The sequence below is a fragment of the Amblyraja radiata genome, chromosome 11, assembly GCF_010909765.2.
Source record: "Amblyraja radiata isolate CabotCenter1 chromosome 11, sAmbRad1.1.pri, whole genome shotgun sequence".
NCBI lineage: Eukaryota > Metazoa > Chordata > Chondrichthyes > Rajiformes > Rajidae > Amblyraja > Amblyraja radiata.
This window is the reverse complement of record NC_045966.1, coordinates 13,202,554-13,222,887: the sequence shown is the minus strand read 5'-3', so window position 1 is coordinate 13,222,887 and position 20,334 is coordinate 13,202,554. Positions and strand designations below refer to the sequence as shown.

The 20,334-nt window shown below is 44.2% G+C and overlaps 1 protein-coding gene across 2 annotated transcripts in view; it reads left to right on the top strand.

The window, feature by feature from the left end:
- Positions 1–20,334, top strand: part of LOC116978297 (BTB/POZ domain-containing protein KCTD16-like) — a 194,908-nt gene that overhangs the window by 98,515 nt on the left and 76,059 nt on the right. The window contains exon 2 of one of the 2 annotated variants that reach the window (XM_033029342.1): positions 5,366–5,871. The exons of the other annotated variant lie outside the window; for it this stretch is intronic. Within the exon in view, the coding sequence (XP_032885233.1) occupies positions 5,366–5,397 (32 nt within the window). The 3' untranslated portion in view covers positions 5,398–5,871. Of the gene's footprint in view, positions 1–5,365; positions 5,872–20,334 lie in introns of those variants that run through there. 2 annotated transcript variants of the gene reach the window in all.

Genomic DNA, 20,334 nt, shown 5'->3' with positions numbered 1-20,334 from the left:
CTAAATGGTGGCCGATTAGGAAAAGGGGAGATTCAGCGAGACCTGGGTGTCATGGTACACCAGTCATTGAAAGTAGGCATTTAGGTGCAGCAGGCAGTGAAGAAAGCGAATGGTATGTTAGCTTTCTTAGCAAAAGGATTTGAGTATAGGAGCAGGGAGGTTCTACTGCAGTTGCACAGGGTCTTGGTGAGACCACACCTGGAGTATTGCGTACAGGTTTGGTCTCCAAATCTGAGGAAGGACATTATTGCCATAGAGGGAGTGCAGAGAAGGTTCACCAGACTGATTCCTGGGATGTCAGGACTGTCTTATGAAGAAAGACTGGATAGACTTGGTTTATACTCTCTAGAATTTAGGAGATTGAGAGGGGATCTTATAGAAACTTACAAAATTCTTAAGGGGTTGGACAGGCTAGATGCAGGAAGATTGTTCCCGATGTTGGGGAAGTCCAGGACAAGGGGTCACAGCTTAAGGATAAGGGGGAAATCCTTTAAAACCGAGATGAGAAAAACTTTTTTCACACAGAGAGTGGTGAATCTCTGGAACTCTCTGCCACAGAGGGTAGTTGAGGCCAGTTCATTGGCTATATTTAAGAGGGAGTTAGATGTGGCCCTTGTGGCTAAAGGGATCAGTGGGTATGGATAGAAGGCAGGTACAGGATACTGAGTTGGATGATCAGCCATGATCATATTGAATGGCGGTGCAGGCTCGAGGGGCCGAATGGCCTACTCCTGCACCTATTTTCTATGTTTCTATGTAATCTCCAGGCATCTACTCATATATACTGCATTGGTCAAGAGTTTAAAATGGCTTTCCATCTTGGTTATAAAAGTACCAGGTCAAAAAAGATCTACAAATGAAAGGTTTCCTTGATATCTTGCTTCCTGTTGGGTCGCAGCCAGAGAGTCAGAGTGGGCCATCACACATCCACGGCCCTCAGCCTCAGTACCGGCTCCCCACAGGGCTGCGTGCTGAGCCCCCTGCTCTACACCATCTACACACATGACTGCACCTCCGCCCACCACAGCAACACCATTGTCAAATTTGCGGATGACACGACGGTGGTGGGACTCATCTCCGGGGGGGACGAGTACGCCTACAGGGATGAGGCGGAGCAGCTGACTGTGTGGTGTGGAGAAAATAACCTGCTCCTCAACACCTTAAAGACAAAGGAAATAATAATAGACTTCAGGAAGAATAAAACGGACATGGTACCATTAATTATCAGAGGGGACTGTGGGGCGGTGGGAATCTATATTGAGGAGGACCTGACGTGGAGCGTGAACACCTCTGCGCTGCTGAAAAAGGTCCAGCAGAGACTGCACTTCCTGAGGGTGCTCAGGAAGAATAACATCACTCAGAGACTGCTGCTGTCCTTTTATCGGTGCTCCATTGAGAGCATCCTAACATACTGTGTATGCGTGTGGTACACCAGCTGCACAGCGGCTCAGAGGAAAGCGCTCCAGAGGGCCATTGACAACGCCTAGAGGATTGTCGGCTGCCCTCTCCTTACCTTGGAGGACTTACACAGTTCCCGCTGCATCAAAAAATCCCAGAGTATTATAAAGGACATTTCCCACCCCGGACACTCCCTGTTTGAACTGTTGCCGTCAGGCAGACGGTACAGATCTACAAGGACAAGGACAAACAGACTTAAAAACAGTTTTTGTTGTACATGGTTCATGTTACAATGACAATAAAGAAACTATTCTATTCTATTCTATACTTTGATGTTTTGCGTTTGTGCAACAACAGAAAATGGAATAACCTTCTGTATCAAAAATATAATCTACTTGGCAAACACTGGATGCATTTTGATGTGGCAGCACAGTGGAGCAGCCTGATAGCGCCAGAGTCCCGGGGGTTCAATCCTCACCTTGGGTGCAGTCTGTGTAAAGTTTGCACGTCTTCCCTGTGAACACATAGGGTTCCTCCGAGTTCACTGGTTTCCTCCCTCATACCAAAGAAGTACATGTTTGTAGATTAATTGGCTTCTGTAAATTGCCCCCAGTAAGTAAAGAGTGGATATGAAAGAGAGATAACATGGAACTAGTGTGAATGAGAGTTTGATAAGATCATGAATTCATAGGTTCTAGGAATAAAATTAGGTCATTTGGCCCATCAAGTCTACTCCGCCATTCAAACATCGCCGATCTATCTTACCCTCTCAACCCCATTCTCCTGCCTTCTCCGTAATCCCTGACACACTTACTAATCAAAATTCTGTCAATCTCCACCTTAAAAACATGCCCTCCACAACCTTCTGTGGCAATTAATTCCGCAGATTCACCACCCTAGGGCAGCACGGAGGCTTAGCGTCAGAGACCCAGGTTCAATCCTGACATTGAATGCTGTCTGTACAGAGTTTGTACGCTCTCCCCATCACCTGCGTGGGTTTTCTCCAAGATCTTCGGTTTCCTCCCACACACCAAAGACGTACAGGTTTGTAGGTTAATTGGCCTGGTGTAAGTGTAAAATTTGTCCCTAGTGTGTGTAGGATAATATTATTGCGCGGGGATCGCTGGTCGGAGAGGATTCGGTGGGCCAAAGGGCCTGTTCCTGCACTGTATCTCTAAACTAAACTAAACCCTCTGACGAAAGAAATTAATTCATATTGTCAGGTTAATGGTTAGCATGGACTTGATGGGGCAAAAGGCCAGTTTCTATGCTCTCTCTCTAAAAACAAAGAACATATCTATCTTCGATGTAAACCAGCATCTGCAGTCCCTTCCTGCACATTCAAATCATGATGATGGTCCCAGAAATTCCTAATTGGCTTGGATGCTTGGTGTGAGTGAGATACCGAGGATTCAAGTTAGTTCAGAATTCAATAGAATATCATCATGAGATTGCTAGTTGGACTGTGGTAAATGTAATATTTATATGTGGCAAGATCAATACTTGGACTTTATATCCATCTCCTCACTTAGTGCATCCATTTATAGGGACAATCAGGTCTGTAACACCACTGCACCTTACATTCTCAGTATTCATTCTGTTTCCAAAAGGGAATCAAAGGGGAAATGTTATATACCTATTGAAATTCTGCAGTTAGTTCCAAGCAATATGGAATGTTTTCTTTTTGCCTTACAGTGCAGCTGGGCTTCTGATGTGGAAAAGACATAGCACTTTAAAATCGTTGTGAATTATTTAGGAACGCCAGCGGTTTATTCCTCCATTATGTAGTAATTAGTGACGGGTTACAGGGTGACGATGATTAGTCATGTTACATTCATGAAGGCCACCAAACAGGTTGGCCACATCGGGATATTTCCTTTGTAATAAGCATATACCCCTTACGTGAATTGAAAATGCATGGAACATAACAGGAACAGGCCCTTCGGCCCAAAATGTTTGTGCTGAACATGATGCCAAGTTAAAGTGATCTCATCTGCCTCGACATGATCCTTACCCCTCTTCAGATTCAGATTCAGATTCAGATTCAAACTTTATTGTCATTGTGCAGTGTACAGCACAGAGACAACGAAATGCAGTTAGCATCTCACTAGAAGAGCGACATAGAATATGAGCAATAAATAAATATATTTACGTGCATACAGTCATAGTAGTGCAAATTTTTTTTTTTCCTGGTGCGAGGAGTGTCCGGGGGTGGGGGGGTGGGGTGCTTTGGCAATCATCGAGGTACAGTGTTGATTAATGTAACAGCCGCAGGGAAGAAGCTGTTCCTGGACCTGCTGGTCCGGCAACGGAGAGACCTGTAGCGCCTCCCGGATGGTAGGAGGGTAAACAGACTGTGATTGGGGTGAGAGCAGTCCTTGACGATGCTGAGCGCCCTTCGCAGACAACGCTTGCTCTGGACAGACTCAATGGAGGGGAGTGAGGAACCGGTGATGCGTTGGGCAATTTTCACCTATCTATCCCCTGCACCTCGATATGCCTATCTAAAAGCCTTGGAAACACCACTATCGTATCTGCTTCCAACCCCGGCAGTGTGTTCCAGGCCCCCACTACTGTCTGTGTAAAGCATTTGTCCCGCATATCTCCATTAAACTTTCCACCTCTCACCCTATGGCCAAGCCCTCCAGTGTTGGACATTTCCACCCTGGGAAAAGGGTTCTGACAGTCTATCCCTTTCTACGCCTTTCATAATATTATATTTTTCTATCAAGTCTCCCTTCAACCTCTGGCGTTCCAGAGAAAACAATCCAGGTCCATCCAACTTCTTCCAGTAGCTGAAACCCTCTAATCCAGGCAGATGGTGAAAATCTGAAATTGAAAAACAAAACACACTAAAAACGTCCCAAAACTCAGCCGGTTTGTCTGGAAACTTTAGAGAGTTTAGAGTTTGGAGATACAGTGTGGACACAGCCTTTTCAGCCCACCAAATCTACGCCGACCACCAATCACCCCATACACCAACGCTATCCTACACGCCTGGGACAATTTACAATTGACAGAAGCCAATTAACCTACAAACCTGTACGTCTTTGGAATGTGGGGGGAAACCTGAGCACCCAGAGAAAACCCATGCAGTCACAGGGAGAACGTGCAAACTCCATACAGACAGCACCCATAGTCAGGATTGAACCCGGGTCTCTAGCGCTGTAAGGCAGCAACTCTACCGCTGCGTCACCGTGCCGCTGCAGTGGCAACTGCCTGTAAAATGTGGAATTGATATGTCAGGATGAAAACGTTTTGACGTGAAATATTAATATTTTAGATTTAAATGTTTTCTGACGCCAATTCCACTGTATTCTATAAGACATAGGAGCAGAATCAGGCCATAAAGCCCATCAAGTCTACTCCGCCATTCAATCATGGCTGATCTATCTTTCCCTCTCAACCCCATTCTCCTGCCTTCTCCCTGTAACCTTTGATGCCCTTACTAATCAAGGGTGGCTGATTTTATTTCTCCTCTGTCTAGTCACCCTATAGGATGCTCTTGCGTATTCTTGAGCTGCTCAACATGAGTCAAGTCATGAGTGACGATCGATTCAAAAGGAACTGAAATGTTCTTCCCGTGCAAAATGCAAGTTTGCACAGATTAGTGTCGCTTCCAGAAGTTCACAGGTTCATAAGTGATAGGAGCAGAATTAGGCCATTTGGCCCGTCAAGTCTACTCTGCCATTCAATCATGGCTGATCTATCTCTCCCTCCTAGCCCCATTCTCCTGCCTTATCCCCATAACCCCTGGCACCTGCGCTAATCAAGACTCTATCTATCTCTGCCTTAAAAATATCCATTGATTTGGCCTTCACCACTCCAGTCTTGGTCCCAGTACAAGCGGAGGTAGACGACAATGAAAGGGAGCCGTGTGGCATTGAGGAAAACATGCAGGAAAGAAAAAGTATAGTTCATGGTATTCTGCCCAAAGTTGACAGATCCATCCTCTTGTCTTTTGTAGGTCTGCCAACCACCCTGTGTGCACCCCAGTGAAGCAGCACTACTGGACTGTCCTGCTGGTCCAGCCTCTGCCTAGCCACCAGCTCTGGACAAGGAGGAATGTCATCCTGGCCACCATCTCCTGCATACAGGCAGCGAGCAGTTTCAGGGGTCTCGGGTGGGATGTTGCCAGATCTCAAGTCTCCTGAAACCCATTTTTTATTCATCTTTCCTCTGAGTTCCTGAATCCCTTGACGACTGAATTCACACACACCTTCTGCCTAACCCCCTTACTGAATGGTCTGGTGCTGGAACCGTACACATCTGTCCCGTTTGGCCACTTTGTTCCTTGGGGTATCATCCTAGTGCCCTTTCCTTTCGCCTCCCCCCGAATGTACTATTCTTTCGGGAGGGGGAGTGAGCTTTTAATGTAAAACTCAAAGATCTCACTGTTCTGAGCCACCATCGTTCGTTGTACCTCATCAAAAGCTTTTCACTGTACCTCGGTACACGTGACGCCAAACTAAACTGAACTAAACTAAACTAAGAACTAAAGATAGACACAAAAAGCTGGAGTAACTCGGCAGGTCAGACAGCATCTCTGGAGAAAAGGAATAGGTGACGTTTTGGGTCGAGACCCTTCTTCAGACTAAAAACTATCTCGGTCTCAGCGATGCAAATTATTCCAAAAGCCATCTCTGCGAACCTGAGGAAGAGGGATCGTGTCAAAGAAAGATACTGTGAACTGCAACTTGTTACTGTGATTTTATGTACTATATATATTAGCAAGTTACGCTTAAACTCTGTTGTAGTAGATATAAAGGTGCAATAGGCATCATGCAGAGAAGGTGCATGGGGAATTACCTGTAATAGTGTGAACCCTTATTTGTCAAATTGATTTGTCCATATGATTTGTGTGAGTGAAAAGCAATGTTAGTGACTTCAGTAACGCTGGATTTCTTCAAGTCTCAGTGGTCATACCACCTTTCCTAGATCGGGGAATTGCAAAGTAGCCTGTATGTATGAAGTGGCTGTTGATTGGGTTCATGTAATTTGGACATACTGTTTCTGTTGACATTTGGTGCAGCCATATTATTGATTATCCCCATTAGTACAATGGCAGGCCATGACATAACATGGCACCTTGTTTAATGGCAGTAGAACATAGAACAGTACAGCATGGGAACAGGCCCTTCGGCCCACAATGCCTGTGCTGACCAAGACCAACTCTTATCTGCCTGCACATAATCCATATCCCCCCGTTCCTTGCAAATTCATGTGCCTATCCAAAAGTCTCTCTTTAGTTTAGTTCAGAGATCTATACAGCATGAAACAGTCCCTTCGGTCATCCGAGTCCACGCCGACCAGCAATCCCTCACACTATCCTACACACTAGGGACAATTTACAATTTTTACCTAAACCAATTAACCTACAAACCTGTAGGTCTTTGGAGTGTGGGAGGAAACAGGAGCACCCGGAGAAAACCCACGTGGTCACGGGGAGAACGTGCAAACTCCATACAGACAGCACCCGTGGTCAGGATCGAACCTGGGTCTCTGGCGCTGTAAGGCAGTAACTCTACCGCTGTGCCACCATGACGCCCTTAAGTGCCACTATCGTATCAGCAACCTACTCTTTCTAAAGGTAATGGGGAAGGGGAAACGCAGCAGGGAATCACAGCTTGCTGGTTTCGATGAGTTTTGGGTTAATAATCAGCCAAATAATTTATGTACGATTGCAATTTAAATGTACCACCCGAACTGGGCAATCCTCCTTCCAGCCATGCCAACACCCTGGGGTGGTACTGACTTCCCTCCCTCCTGGCCACATGTAAACAGCATTGGCTTCTTGTGAACCACAGTCTAACACCAGCAGAGCCAGCATTTCCCTTAGGGCTCATGGCCATCTTGTTGATGCTTGAGGGATTCCTGATTGGGGCCAGTCTGCCTTCTAAAAGAATCACCAACATTATTTTTTTCTTCATGGGATTTAACAATCACCTGGTCCATTTTGATTACGCCTCCTGGAGTAGATTTTCTACTTTAACTTGCTATATCTTTAATAGTATTACCTCATCTTTGCAATTTTTAGTTTAGTTTAGGGATACAGCATGGATACTGGCCCTTCGGTCCACGAGTCCACGCCGCCGACCAGCGATCACCTGTACACTAGCACTATCCGACACATTAGGGACAACTTACAGAAGCCAATTCACCTACATGCATGTCTTTGGAATGTGGGAGGAAACCAGAGCACCCGGAGAAAACCCATGCGGTCACAGGGAGAACGTACAAATTCCGTACTGACAGAACCCTTAGTCAGGATCGAACTCGGGTCTCTAGCGCTGTAAGGCTGCAACTCTACCACTGCGCCACCATTTTAAACATATTTTGAAATTGGGTTTAAGAGAGTGTTTTTCAAATGAGGTTTTGGTGTGTATCAATTATGAAAATGTTCTTTCTCATTTAATAGGTGGCATTAGCACTGCCTTTGAAATAATTGCATTAACATCGCACAAATGCAGAGTAAGGTAGCGATATATTTCACACACAATGTTTGGGTGTGGAATCTCAGCAGCAAATATTTTACAATGTTGTTATCCTGAAGTTGAACAAAATAAGTCAAATCAAATCTGATGCTTAAAGTTTAATATAGCAACAGACGAAAGATGTAATTCTAATATATTGGCTCGAAATATGAATTTCAAATAAAGTTTCTTGTGAAATACTCCAGAGTTGTTTGAACACTCTTTGTAGAGGAGATGTTTAATTTCAAAATGCAACTTTTCTATTGGTCAGTGTGTGCAGTAAATTCCAACAGCATCAGACATAGATGAATACTTCAGAAAGAAATAGCAAAGGGGCATGTGAAACTTTCATGTCGTGTCAGATTGGGTGACTTTCTCAGACTAACATGCAGAGAAGGGTTCTGTTCAAAGTTTGATTACAGGAAATAAAAACATAACCTAAAGGGAGAAAGCGTAAAGCTCCCATGTTTCTCTATAACAGTCTTTAAATGTGTCTACCATAAGACGATAAGACATAGGAGCAGAATTAGGACATTCAGCCCATGAAGTCTGCTCCATCATTCGATCATGGCTGATCTATCTTTCCCTCTCAACCCCATTCTCCTGCCTTCTCCCCATCACCTTTGACACTCTTCGTTGCCACAAGATTGATGATTCAAACCTCTTGTGCAAGTTCAAGAGGGGTGATCAAAGTTTAACAAGTAATTCTGTCAGAGTTCATTAATTTAGTAAGAATGTACAATATTTCCATCACACGAATAAAAAATGTATGATATGTTGCATTAAGAAATAAAAGGTAGTGCAGTCACTGAATGATTGAAGATAGACTCAAAATTCTGGAGCAACTCAGTGGGACAGGCAGCATCTCTGTAGAGAAGGAATAAGCGATGTTTCTGGAAATCGAAACATCATCCATTCCTTCTCTCCGGAGATGCTGCCTGTCCCTCTGAGTTACTCCAGCATTTTGTGTCTATCTTCCGTGTAAACCAGCAACTGCAGTTCCTTCCTACACATTGAATGATTATTGAATCTGTTAGAGATCAAAATAAGTTTTCCCTTTGCAGTCAGGTTTTATGACCAACTGTAGATTGTTATGGCCTGTGTTAGTACTCTGGTTGTGCTGGTCGTACATATAGGCGGTAATGCACAGTCCGTACTTTAGAGTTTATGGGTACAGAGATGAGATACAGCATAGAAAAAGGCCCTTTGGCCAACCAAGTCCACGTCAACCATCGATCACCCATACACTATATAAACCATATAACCATATAACAATTACAGCACGGAAACAGGCCATCTCGGCCCTTCAAGTCCGTGCCGAACACTTATTTTCCCCTAGTCCTATCTACCTGCACTCAGACCATAACCCTCCATTCCTTTCCCGTCCATATACCTATCCAATTTATTTTTAAATGATAAAAACGAACCTGCTTCCACCACTTCCACTGGAAGCTCATTCCAGACAGCTACCACTCTCTGAGTAAAGTCCCCCCTCATGTTACCCCTAAACTTCTGTCCCTTAATTCTCAAGTCATGTCCTCTTGTTTGAGTCTTCCCTACTCTCAATGGGAAAAGCTTATCCATGTCAACTCTGTCTATCCCTCTCATCATTTTAAAGACCTCTATTAAGTCCCCCCTTAACCTTCTGCGCTCCAAAGAATAAAGACCTAACGTTCAAACTATCTAACTTGTCCTAACTTGTTACACGAGTTCTGTGTGATCTCACTTTCGCATCCTACACTCCAGGGGCAATTTACAGAAGCCAGTTAACCGACAAACCTGCACGTCTTTGAAATGTGGGAGGAAGCTGAAGCACCCGGCGAAAAACCACATGGTCATAGGGGGAGTGTACAGTCAGCACCCATAGTCAGGATCGAACCCAGGTCTCTGCCGCTGTTAGGCAACAACTCTATTGCTGCGCTAACGTGCTGGCCTAAATTTCTTCATACATTGGGTGGGAAGTTCTATTATCAAGATACCAAGATCACTGCTGGTAGATTTGCAATGACACAGTTTGGTGATATGAAAAAAAGTGATAGAGTAACTCAGCGGGGCAGACAGCATCTCTTCTGGAGAACATGGATACGTGATGTTTCAGGTTGGAACACTTCCAAAGACATTTTTTTTGTAAACCAGCATCTATAGTTCTTTGTTTCTACATTTTATTTGGTAATATAATTCTGCTATAATCTGAATTTTAACATAAACTTTGAGGACATCTTGAGTTCCTCTTCTTATCGAGTCCACACACAAGATTAGAAGTTGTTCAGGCACAGCTGAACACACTTCTCGTCATCTGCATACAATGGTGTCTGTCTTGTCGTTTCGTGTGCGTGGTGGTGGTGGAAAGATTGGTGGAAACTGGGCCGCGATGTGAACTCTCTTTCCTTGACCCCATCTTGAGTTTAATGTCATGCATTTTAGGTGATACCCGTACAGATGGGTTTTCATATTTGCCATTTACGTAGCATTCAATGTCCTCCCCCCACTCTTTACATAACCTCGCTCTGTATTTCCTGATTCACTTTGTGAATGGTGCAATGTTCAAGACTCAGCGTTTACACATCAATCCTTGGTCAATGTGTTCTGACAAAAGTAAAAGGATCAGTAGGGAAACTTAAATTATATTTCAGGCAAAGAAATTAAAGGTTTTACGGAGATGAAAGATGAAAGCAAAACCTTGAAATTAACAGAAAACATTCGAACTGCTTTAAAAATGTTGAATAGCGAGCAAAATTTAAGCAGAAATAATTGAGGAAGTTTCCTTCTTGTGACGTGATAAAACTCATGATGCAGGTCTGCTGCAGATTTAACCAGCAACTGGTGGTCCAGCACCCCCTTTAATCTGAACAAAATTACAAGAGCACACTTGAAATCCCCCCACCCCACCTGCCCTCCCCCGGAGTCCCCCCGAAAATGTGACTCTCAGTCCGGGTGAGGTGGCCAATCTTGACCTCACCGGGACTTCTGAGTCAAATGTGACCCGTGTGGTGGGACCTCTGGAACTCTGGCCCAGCCTGAGCTGGTAGATCCATTCCCATAGCCGACCTCCGAGGCCGACTTTGTGGTTCGGTATCACGGCCCCCTCATAGCCTAGGCGGACCATACAAGTCCCATCCAACTCCTCTCGGAGACCGTGACCTCCGCTGACCCTGCAAAACGAATAATCCGACAAGCCTCTGGAACCAAGGGTGCTGGAAAATCAGTGGTGGACCTTTATATGTTAATGTGCATACGAAGGTGCAATCTGCATTTAGAATACCATTATGCTCACACCCACACTAGTTGTAGGATGACATCTCAGTATAGTTCTATCAAACTGAAAAAGCAAATGTTTTATATATTAAATTTGAAATGCACAAAATATAATTTGTATTTGAAGGTGCATCAAAACAGTTGTGCAAGATGATTAAAAGACATAAAAGGTAGTGTTTTGTACTTTTATCAAGCCTTGGCCTGCTCTGTTCCACCATCACAGGATGTGGCTGCCTACTTAATGGGACAATTAACACCCAGATGATGTGAATAAGGACTTTTGAAATTAGTCATAGTCATACAATATGGAAACAAGCACTTCAGCCCGACTTGCCCACACCGACCAACATGTCCCATCTACCCTGGTCCCACATGCCTGCGCCTGGCCCATATCCCTCTAAACTTATCCTATCCATGTAACTGTCCAAATGTTTCTTAAATGTTGTGATAGTACCTGCCTCAACGACCTCCTCTGGCAGCTCGTTCTATACACCCACCATCCTTTGTATAAACGAGTTGCCTCTCAGGTTCCTATTAAATCTTTCCCTTCTCACCTTAAGTACACCAAGGTGTATTCTGGTTCTCGATTCCCCTACTCTGGATAAAATACTCTGTGCATCTACCCTATCTATTCCTTTCATAACCTTATACACCTCTATAAGATCACCCCTCACCCTCCTGCATTCCAAGGAATAGAGTCCCAGCCTGCCCAACTGCTCCCTATAGCTCAGGCCCTCGAGTCCTGGCAACATACTTGTCAATCCTCCTTGCGCCCTTTATTGTTTGGTAGGGTTAAAAATTGTGTTAACTCCGCCCTGTGTTTAGCTTGTGCTCAGGAAAATGGAATTGCGTTTGAGAGGCTGTTCAGGTGGTTATTTAAACCCGTCGTAGTCCCTTGTGAATAGAAACTCAATCATCACAGCTGATGTTTCAATTCCCACTAGCGAGTGTTTAACAGAGCTTACTTCTGTCAGGTAGGATTTCAAAGCAACAAGATCAGTATAGGAGGCAGAGGAATTATTTGTGATGGAGGACCAACATATTCCATGACATTAGATTCATAGATTCATACATAACAGAAATGGGCCCTTCAGTCCAACTTGTCTTTGCCGGCCAAGATGCCCCATCTAATGTAGTTCCACATGCCCGCACTGGGGCCACATCTCTCGAAACCTGGGAGTGGGGTGGGAGAGAAATGGGGGGCAAGTCTAGGACCAGAGGACGTAGCCTCAGAATTAAAGGACGTTCTTTCAGGATGGAGATGATTTGGTTAATAAAAAAAAGGAAGGAGATGAGGAAGAACTTATTTAGTCAGAGGGTGGTGAATCTGTGGAATTAATTGCCACAGAAGGCTGTGGAGGCCAAGTCAATGGATATTTTTAAGGTGGAGATAGATTCTTGATTAGTACGGGTGTCAGGGGTTATGGGGAGAAGGCAGGAGAATGGGGTTAGGAGGGAGAGATAGATCAGCCATGATTGAATGGCGGAGTAAACCTGATGGGCCGAATGGCCTAATTCTGCTATCACTTATGAACTTATGAATTTATGAGTGTGGAATCCTGGTCATAGATGCATCGTAGAAAATGGTTACTTAATCTACCCAAGTCTGGTCTGCACTGCTAATACACTGCATCCTGCATTACACCCAGCCCATGGTTCGCCCTGCCTTGTTGAGCAGTGGCCACTACACCACTGTCCACGGCCTTCCGCAGGATTCATTTTATCAATTCGCCAGAATCCTTATGCCTCGTGGTGCACCTGCCTCCCTGTCACCCTCACCGGGGCCCAGGTCCACTGGGAAAAGTTGTGATCTTCACTTGCGCACGCTTCTGTTCCACCATTACACAAAGGACAAGGAAGTGTTGTTGAAGTATCCGTACACACACGGCAGAGTACTCGGGCTACACGGTGGGCAACGATAGAGATGCTGCCCTACAAGGTTTATAGGTTCATTGGTTTTGGTAAAATTGTACGTCTTCGGAGTGTGGGAGGAAGCCGGAGCACCGGGAGAAAACCCATGCAGTCATGGGAAGAATGCACAAACTCCATACAGACAGCACCCGTAGGCAAGGTCGAACCCAGGCCTCTAGATCTGTAAGGCAACAACTCTACCGTTGCACCACTGTGCCACCAACCTCTATCCTTGCATTCAGAGACCTAACAGCCCTTACAGAGGAGGCAAAGATTTGCATGGACCTCCTCCAACCATATTAATTGAATATTAGGGTTTGCTTTTAACCACTATGCAATTCATTAAAAAAAATGATCTAAAAAATCAATTAACAAATTTATTTACGAGGATGTTGCCAGGACTAGAGGGTGCGAGCTATAGGCAGAGGTTGACTAGGCTGGGACACTATTCCTTGGCGTGTAGGAGGTTGGGGGGTGATCTTATAGAGTTGTATAAGATCATGAGAGGAATAGATCGGGTAGATGCACAATCTCTTGCCCAGAGTAGATGAATCGAGGATCAGAAGACATAGGTTTAAGGTGAAGGGGGAAAGATTTAATAGGAATCTGAGGGGTAACTTTTTCGCACAAAGGGTGGGGGGGGGGGGGGGGGGGGGGGGTGCATGGAACAAGCTACCAGAGTTGGTAGTTGAGGCAGGGACGTTCCCAACATTTAAGAAACAGTTAGACAGGTACACGAATAGGACAGGTTTGGAGGGATATGGCCCAAATGCAGGCAGGTGGGACTAATGCAGCTGGGACATGTTAGCAGGTGCGGGCAAGTTGGGCTAAAGGGCCTGTTTCCATGCTATATCATTCTATGACTATAACTCTATCTCCCATTTTCCATCTCTTTTCCTTCCTTCCCTGACAACAAAATATACTATTGCAATACCATGATTTGAATCATTCCTGAACTACTATCTTTGTCTTTGGTGACCCTCGGACTATCCTTGATTGGATTTTACTGGCTTTACCTTGCACTAAACGTTATTGCCTTATCATGTATATATACATTGTGAATGGCTCGATTGTAATCATGTATTGTCTTTCCGCTGACTGGACAGCATGCAAGCTTTTCACTGTACCTCGGTACACGTGACAATAAACTAAACTATACTAGAGAGAGGAAAGGTTTCTGGGATGCTCAGAAGATGAAATCTATCAGCATTTTTCTTCAAACAAGTGGTGCTTTAACAGTCTGATAGATCGTGGATAAACAACGTCACATTATAGAATCTGGAATACGGTCTGACACATAGTTTATAATCTGTAATTGTCAGAAAAATCCATAAGCAGAGAGCAAGACAGAACCTTGATTTAAATTGTAATTAGTTTCATAAATTGATTCTCCAAGTAATCCTCTTAATTTTACTGAGCTGCATACTCACTACCCCTCTTCTGACAAGGTGAATTAAAAATAAAATAATGACATTCAGGATCGTCTCTGCTTTAAAAGAAAACTGATGCTAATGTCTGATCCTAGTGCCAAGTATGTGCTAAGATGGGTCTCATGGATTATTTATGATTTTGAGCCGTGCAAAACAACAAATAATGGGCCATTATGTAATGTTTCGTTATTTATACTGTACTTAATGCTAGCTATGACTCACTTGCAGTGATCTCACCTCATCCTGCTGTTTGTGGGATCTTGCTGTGTACAAATTGGCTGCTGCCGTTCCCTTACGTTGCAAAATGATTCCTCTTCTGGACGGGCGAGGATATTTCCACTCGTGGGAGAGTCTAGGACCAGAGGCCGTAGCCTCAGAATAAAAGGACGGACCTTTAGAAAGGAGATGAGGAGGAATTCCTGTCGTCTGAGGGTGGTGAATCTGTGGAATTTTGTGGAGACCAAGTCAATGGATATTTGTAAAGCAGAGATTCACCAATTCTTGATTAGTATGGGTGTCAGAGGTTATGAGGAGAAGGCAGGAGAATGGAGTTGCGAGGGAAAGATAAATCAGCCATGATTGAATGGCGGCGTAGACTTGGTGCGCTGAACGGCCTAATTCTGCTCCTAGAATTTATGAACATGAACTTCAAAAGCATGTAATTGCTTCTTGGACACAGTGGGACGCCCCTAGGTTGTCAGAGTTACATTTTAGCCCCGTTTTGGTTATATTAAAGTATATTTTCAGACAGATCTTGCCACGGGCTACTCAGGTTATGACGATAAATTGATTCTTTTCATCGTGGAACTGGTTAGGAGTAACATATGACATAGGTACTGATGGTGTTGAAGCCAGAATACTCTCTGACAGAGCCTGTAATCTAATCTTGAGTCAATCTAATTTCAGTTCAGTCTGAAGAAGGGTCTCAATCTGAAACATCACCCATTCCTTCTCTCCAGAGATGCTGCTTGTCCCGCTGAGTTTCTCCAGCATTTCGTGTCTCCCCTCAGTTCTCCACATCAGCCAATTTGCCTCAATTACAGAAAGTGGAGATGAGAGCCTTTTCCCTTTGGAAAGAGATTGTATTTATTCCGTATTGAATTCTTTGGAACTGTAGGAATTTTCATTTGCTTACTGTAGCTTCTCCAAAACTTTGTGATGGATATCTGTAGATGTTTCACACTAGCTCGATTAAAACATTTATTTTTATCGCGGGTCAGTGGCGCAACAGTAGATTTGCTGCCTTACAGCGCCCACAGCGCCAGAGACTCAGGTTCGATCCCGACTAGGGGCGCTGTCTGTACGGTGTTTTACGTTCTCCCCGTGGCCTGCGTGAATTTTCTCCGAGATCTTCGGTTTCCTCCCACCCTCCAAAGACGTACAGGTTTGTTGGTTAATTGGCTTGGTATAAATGTTAATTGTCCCTAGTGTGTGTAGGATTGTGTTAGTGTGCGGGGATCACAGGTCGGAGTGGACTTGGTCAAAACTAAAACTAAACACAAAAACTGTAATTAACATCTGTAATAATCACAAATTAGACCTCAGTTTCATCTCTGTCTGCATAATGGGAATGGGATAAGTGGGTTGCTAACTTGGATGGAAAGTCCTTACCACATTTAGAGGATTGTGTTCAGTTCTGGGCACCGTGTTATAGGAAAGATGCTACCAAGCTGGACAGGGTGCAGAGAAGATTTACGAGAATGTTGCCAGGGCTAGAGGATGTGAGCTATAGGGAAAGGTTGAGAAGGCTGGTACTTACAGAGGAGTATAATATCATGAAAGTTGCACAGAGTCTCTTGCGCAAGTAGGTGTATCGAGCACCAGAGGATATAGGTTTAAGGTGAAGGGGAAATTATTTAATAGGAATCTGAAGGGTAACTTTTTCGAACAAAGGGTGGTGGGTGTATGGAACAAGCTGCCTGAGGAGGTAGTTGAGGCAGGGACTATCCCAACATTTAAGAAACAGTTAGACAGGTACATGGATTGGACAGGTTTGGAGGGATATGGACCAAATGCTGTCAGGTGGGACTAGTGTAGCTGAGACACGTTGGCCGGTGTGGGCAAGTTGGGCCGAAGGGCCTGTTTCCACACTGTATCACTCTATGACTCTATGACATTGTGTTTTTAAAGTGCCTCTGCCACTCTTTTAAAATCAAAAGTCGATGGGAATTGCCCAGATGTTCAACACTGTTAGTCAGTGGCTTTGTTTGTACACCATGAAGAGTGAAGAGAGAGGCAAGAAAGATGAAGAGGAACTTCTTTGGTCAGAGTGTGGTGAATCTGTGGAATTCATTGCCACGGACAGCTGTGGAGGCCAAGTCAATGGGCATTTTTATAGTAGAGATTGATTGGTTATTGATTAGTAAGGGTGTTAAACCATACAGGGAGATTGGGGTTGAAAAGGGAAAATAGATCAGCCATGATTGAATGGCAGAGGAGACTTGATGGGCAGAATGACATAATTCTGCTACATCTTCTGGTCTAAAATAAATCAGGAATCCAGCCTTATGTAAGCCAACCATTAGAAACCATTGAAGTGTCTAAGTAAACTGTCTTCATTAATCTGTTCCAGAAAAACAGCAAAGCTGGAGAAGACTATAAATGCCATGATCCTTAGAATGAAAAATAAAATATGGGCTCTTAGAGCATCTTACACACACTATGAATAACTTGTTTATACATTTATTGTTTTCAAGATTCCAATCATTTCAGAATGCATTTTAGTTTCTGGGAAGCAAACACCAGAGCCAATTCAAGATTGTTCCCTTATTTTTGCTTACAATTGTCGTTTCAGTGGTTGATAAATAATATGAATGTTTCATCTGTCAGCATTGGGAATGCAGCATGTATGTCGAGAGATGAGTTTAAAATAAGGATAAATAATTATGTCCGTGTGTGCTGTAACTCTCCCAGGAATGCATAGTGCCGGGAATGTGCAGGCAAGAGACGAAGGCAATGGTAACTAACAAGATCTTATGTCAATGGTAATGATGTATATTACTACACGTCTCTAAATAGGCAACACAATGTCAGGGACAAATGATACAGCATCGAGCATCCAGCCTTGTGGGTGTCATAACGAAGCTATAGACCTGTCGCGGCACAAACCAATGCTCGCAGGCAATCTACGTGTATCCTCCAGAGAAGCTACCAGTTGGCAATCACAAACAAAAAACAGCATGCAGATACCTCCCTCCATTCGACTTTGTGTTGATTGAAAATCCCGCCTGGATTACAGGGGTATGAGCCACAAGGAGGGGTTGGGCAAATTGGATTGTTTTCTCTGGAGCATTAGAGGCTGGGGAGGGAGAAGATTGTAAAATTATGAGAGGCATACAGTAGATAAAGTAGACAGTCCAAACCTTTTTTCCCAGGGAGGAAATATCAGAGATTAGAGGGCATAACTCCAAGGTGAGAGGGGCAAAGTTCAAAGTGCGGAGAGGTTATCTATATACGGTGAATGGTGGGTGCCTTGAATGCGCTGCATGGGGTGGTGGTGGAGGCAGATACGATAGTATCACTTAAGAGGGTTTTAGATAGGCACATGTATGTGCAGGAAATGGAGGGATATCAGTGCAGTTCAGATCAGTTCAACTCAGTTCCGTTCAGTTTTGTTTATTGTCACGTGTACCGAGGTTCAGTGAAAAGCTTCTGTCCGCGCTAACCAGTCAGCGGAAAGAAAATACATGATTACAATCGAGCCATCCACGGTGTACAGGTACATACAGTACATGATAAGGGAGTAACGTTTAGTGCGAGGTAAAGCCAGTAAAGTCCGATCAAAGATAGTCCGAGGGTCCCCGATGAGTTAGATAGTAGTTCAAGACTGCTCTCTGGTTGGGGTGGCATGGTTCAGTTGCCTGCTGACAGTCGGGCCCAGAGGTGGGGTCGTGGGTAGTTAGCTCCGGGGGAAGGATATGGATCATGTGCAGGCCGAGGAGATTCGTTTAACCTGACATCATGTCCAGCATCTGCAGTTCCTTCTTAAACATCATGTCCAGCATGGTCATGGTGGGCGGAAGAGCCTGTTCCTCCACTCTACTGTTCTACGTTCTACGTTTTACGTTCTGTCAGCATCCGGATTCCTTTCTTACAGCCTCTTGATTCTACCTTGTGATTCTCACTGCACTTCAATCTCTTTGCCCTCATCTCACAGTGCCGGCCATACTTGGTCCGTCTAGTCCTCACAGTTCCTGATTTTCTTCTGTCACTGTGATCGCCTCTATGGTCACAAATTTTCCTAAATCTCAGAATCCAGAGAATACTTCCTCAAAAGAATTGCCACCTACAGTTCAGTTCAGTTTAGTTCAGCTTCGTTCAGTTTAGCTTAGTTTAATTTAGTTTATTCTTGTCACATATACCGAGGTACAGCGAAAAGCACTTTTGGTGTGTGCTGTCCAGTCAGCAGAAAGACTATACATAATTACAATCATGGTGTACAGATGCAGGATAAAGGGAATAACGCTTAGTGCAAGGTAAACTCCAGTCGACTCCGATTAAAGATAGTCCGAGGGTCTCCAATGAGGTGGATGGTAGCTGATGACCATTCTCTAGCTATTGATAGGATGTTTCTGTTGCTTAGTAACAGTTGGGAAGAAATTGGAGGTATTCTGGAGGTATTCAGTGTTGAACCACGACATATCAGCCTGAAACAGCTGGCAGAATGTTCATTTGTAAAACTAACGATGAAGTGAATAGCATCAAATACAAATGACCCTGAGGCTGTGGCTACCTAGTCTACTTCTGCAGCATGGAAACAGGCCCTTTGGCCCACCGAGTCTACAGTGACCATCGATCACCTGTTCACACTAGTTTTATGTTATCCCGTTTATACGTCTGCTCCCTACACACTAGGGGGGGGCAATTTTACAGACACCAATCGACCTACAAACCCTCATGATCTTTGGGATGTGGGAGGAGATTGGAGATCCGGGGGAAACCCATGCGGTCGCAGGGAGAAAGTGCAAACACCACACAGACAGCACCCGAGGTCAGGATCAAACTCGGGTCTCTGGTTGCACGGCAGCAACTCGACCAGAAGTTCACCTTTGCATAATTCATGCACCACTAGCTAATAATTCAAGATATAGAATAAAATTTGTTCTCATAGAATTTATACGGTTAATCTTTCTTCAACTCGCATTTCTTGGTGTAATGCATTGATGATGCGGCTTCATGTTATGGAAGATTGCAAGATATATGAAATAAATTGAATTGCAACATTTTAATTAACATTATGTACCTTCATTTACTACTGCATTTCCTGCAGCATTGCTCCAGGGTTTGTATGATTTACATTTTTTTACTCTGTTCTTTAGTTTAGTTGAGAGATACAGTGTTGAAACAGGCCCTTCGGCCCACCGAGCCCATGCCGACCAGCGATCCCCGCACACTAGGGACAATTCGCAATGTTACCAAGCCAATTAGCCTACAAACCAAAACGTCTTTGGAGTGTGACTTTTGTAAAGTTTTCAATGTGTGTTGGATAGAACTAGTATACGGGTGGTGTCTGGTCAACGCAGTCTCGATGGGCCTAAGGGCCTGTTTGCATGCTATAACTTTTTGGTGAGGTGTAGATGTAAGGAACTACAGATGTTGGTTGATGATAAACGAGACAAAGGCTGGAGTAACTCAGAGGGACAGGCAGCATCTCTGGAGAAGATGGATAGGCAACGTTTTGGGTCAGGACCCTTCTTCAGACTTGGACCGGAAACATTGCCTATCCATGTTCTCCAGAGATGCTGCCTGACCCGCTGATTACTGCAACACTTTGTGACTTTTCTTGGTGTGTTTGATTGGTTCTGTAAAATGTGGCTGAAAACAATCAAATAATGAATCAAAAATTAAAGAGATATGAATAAACATTC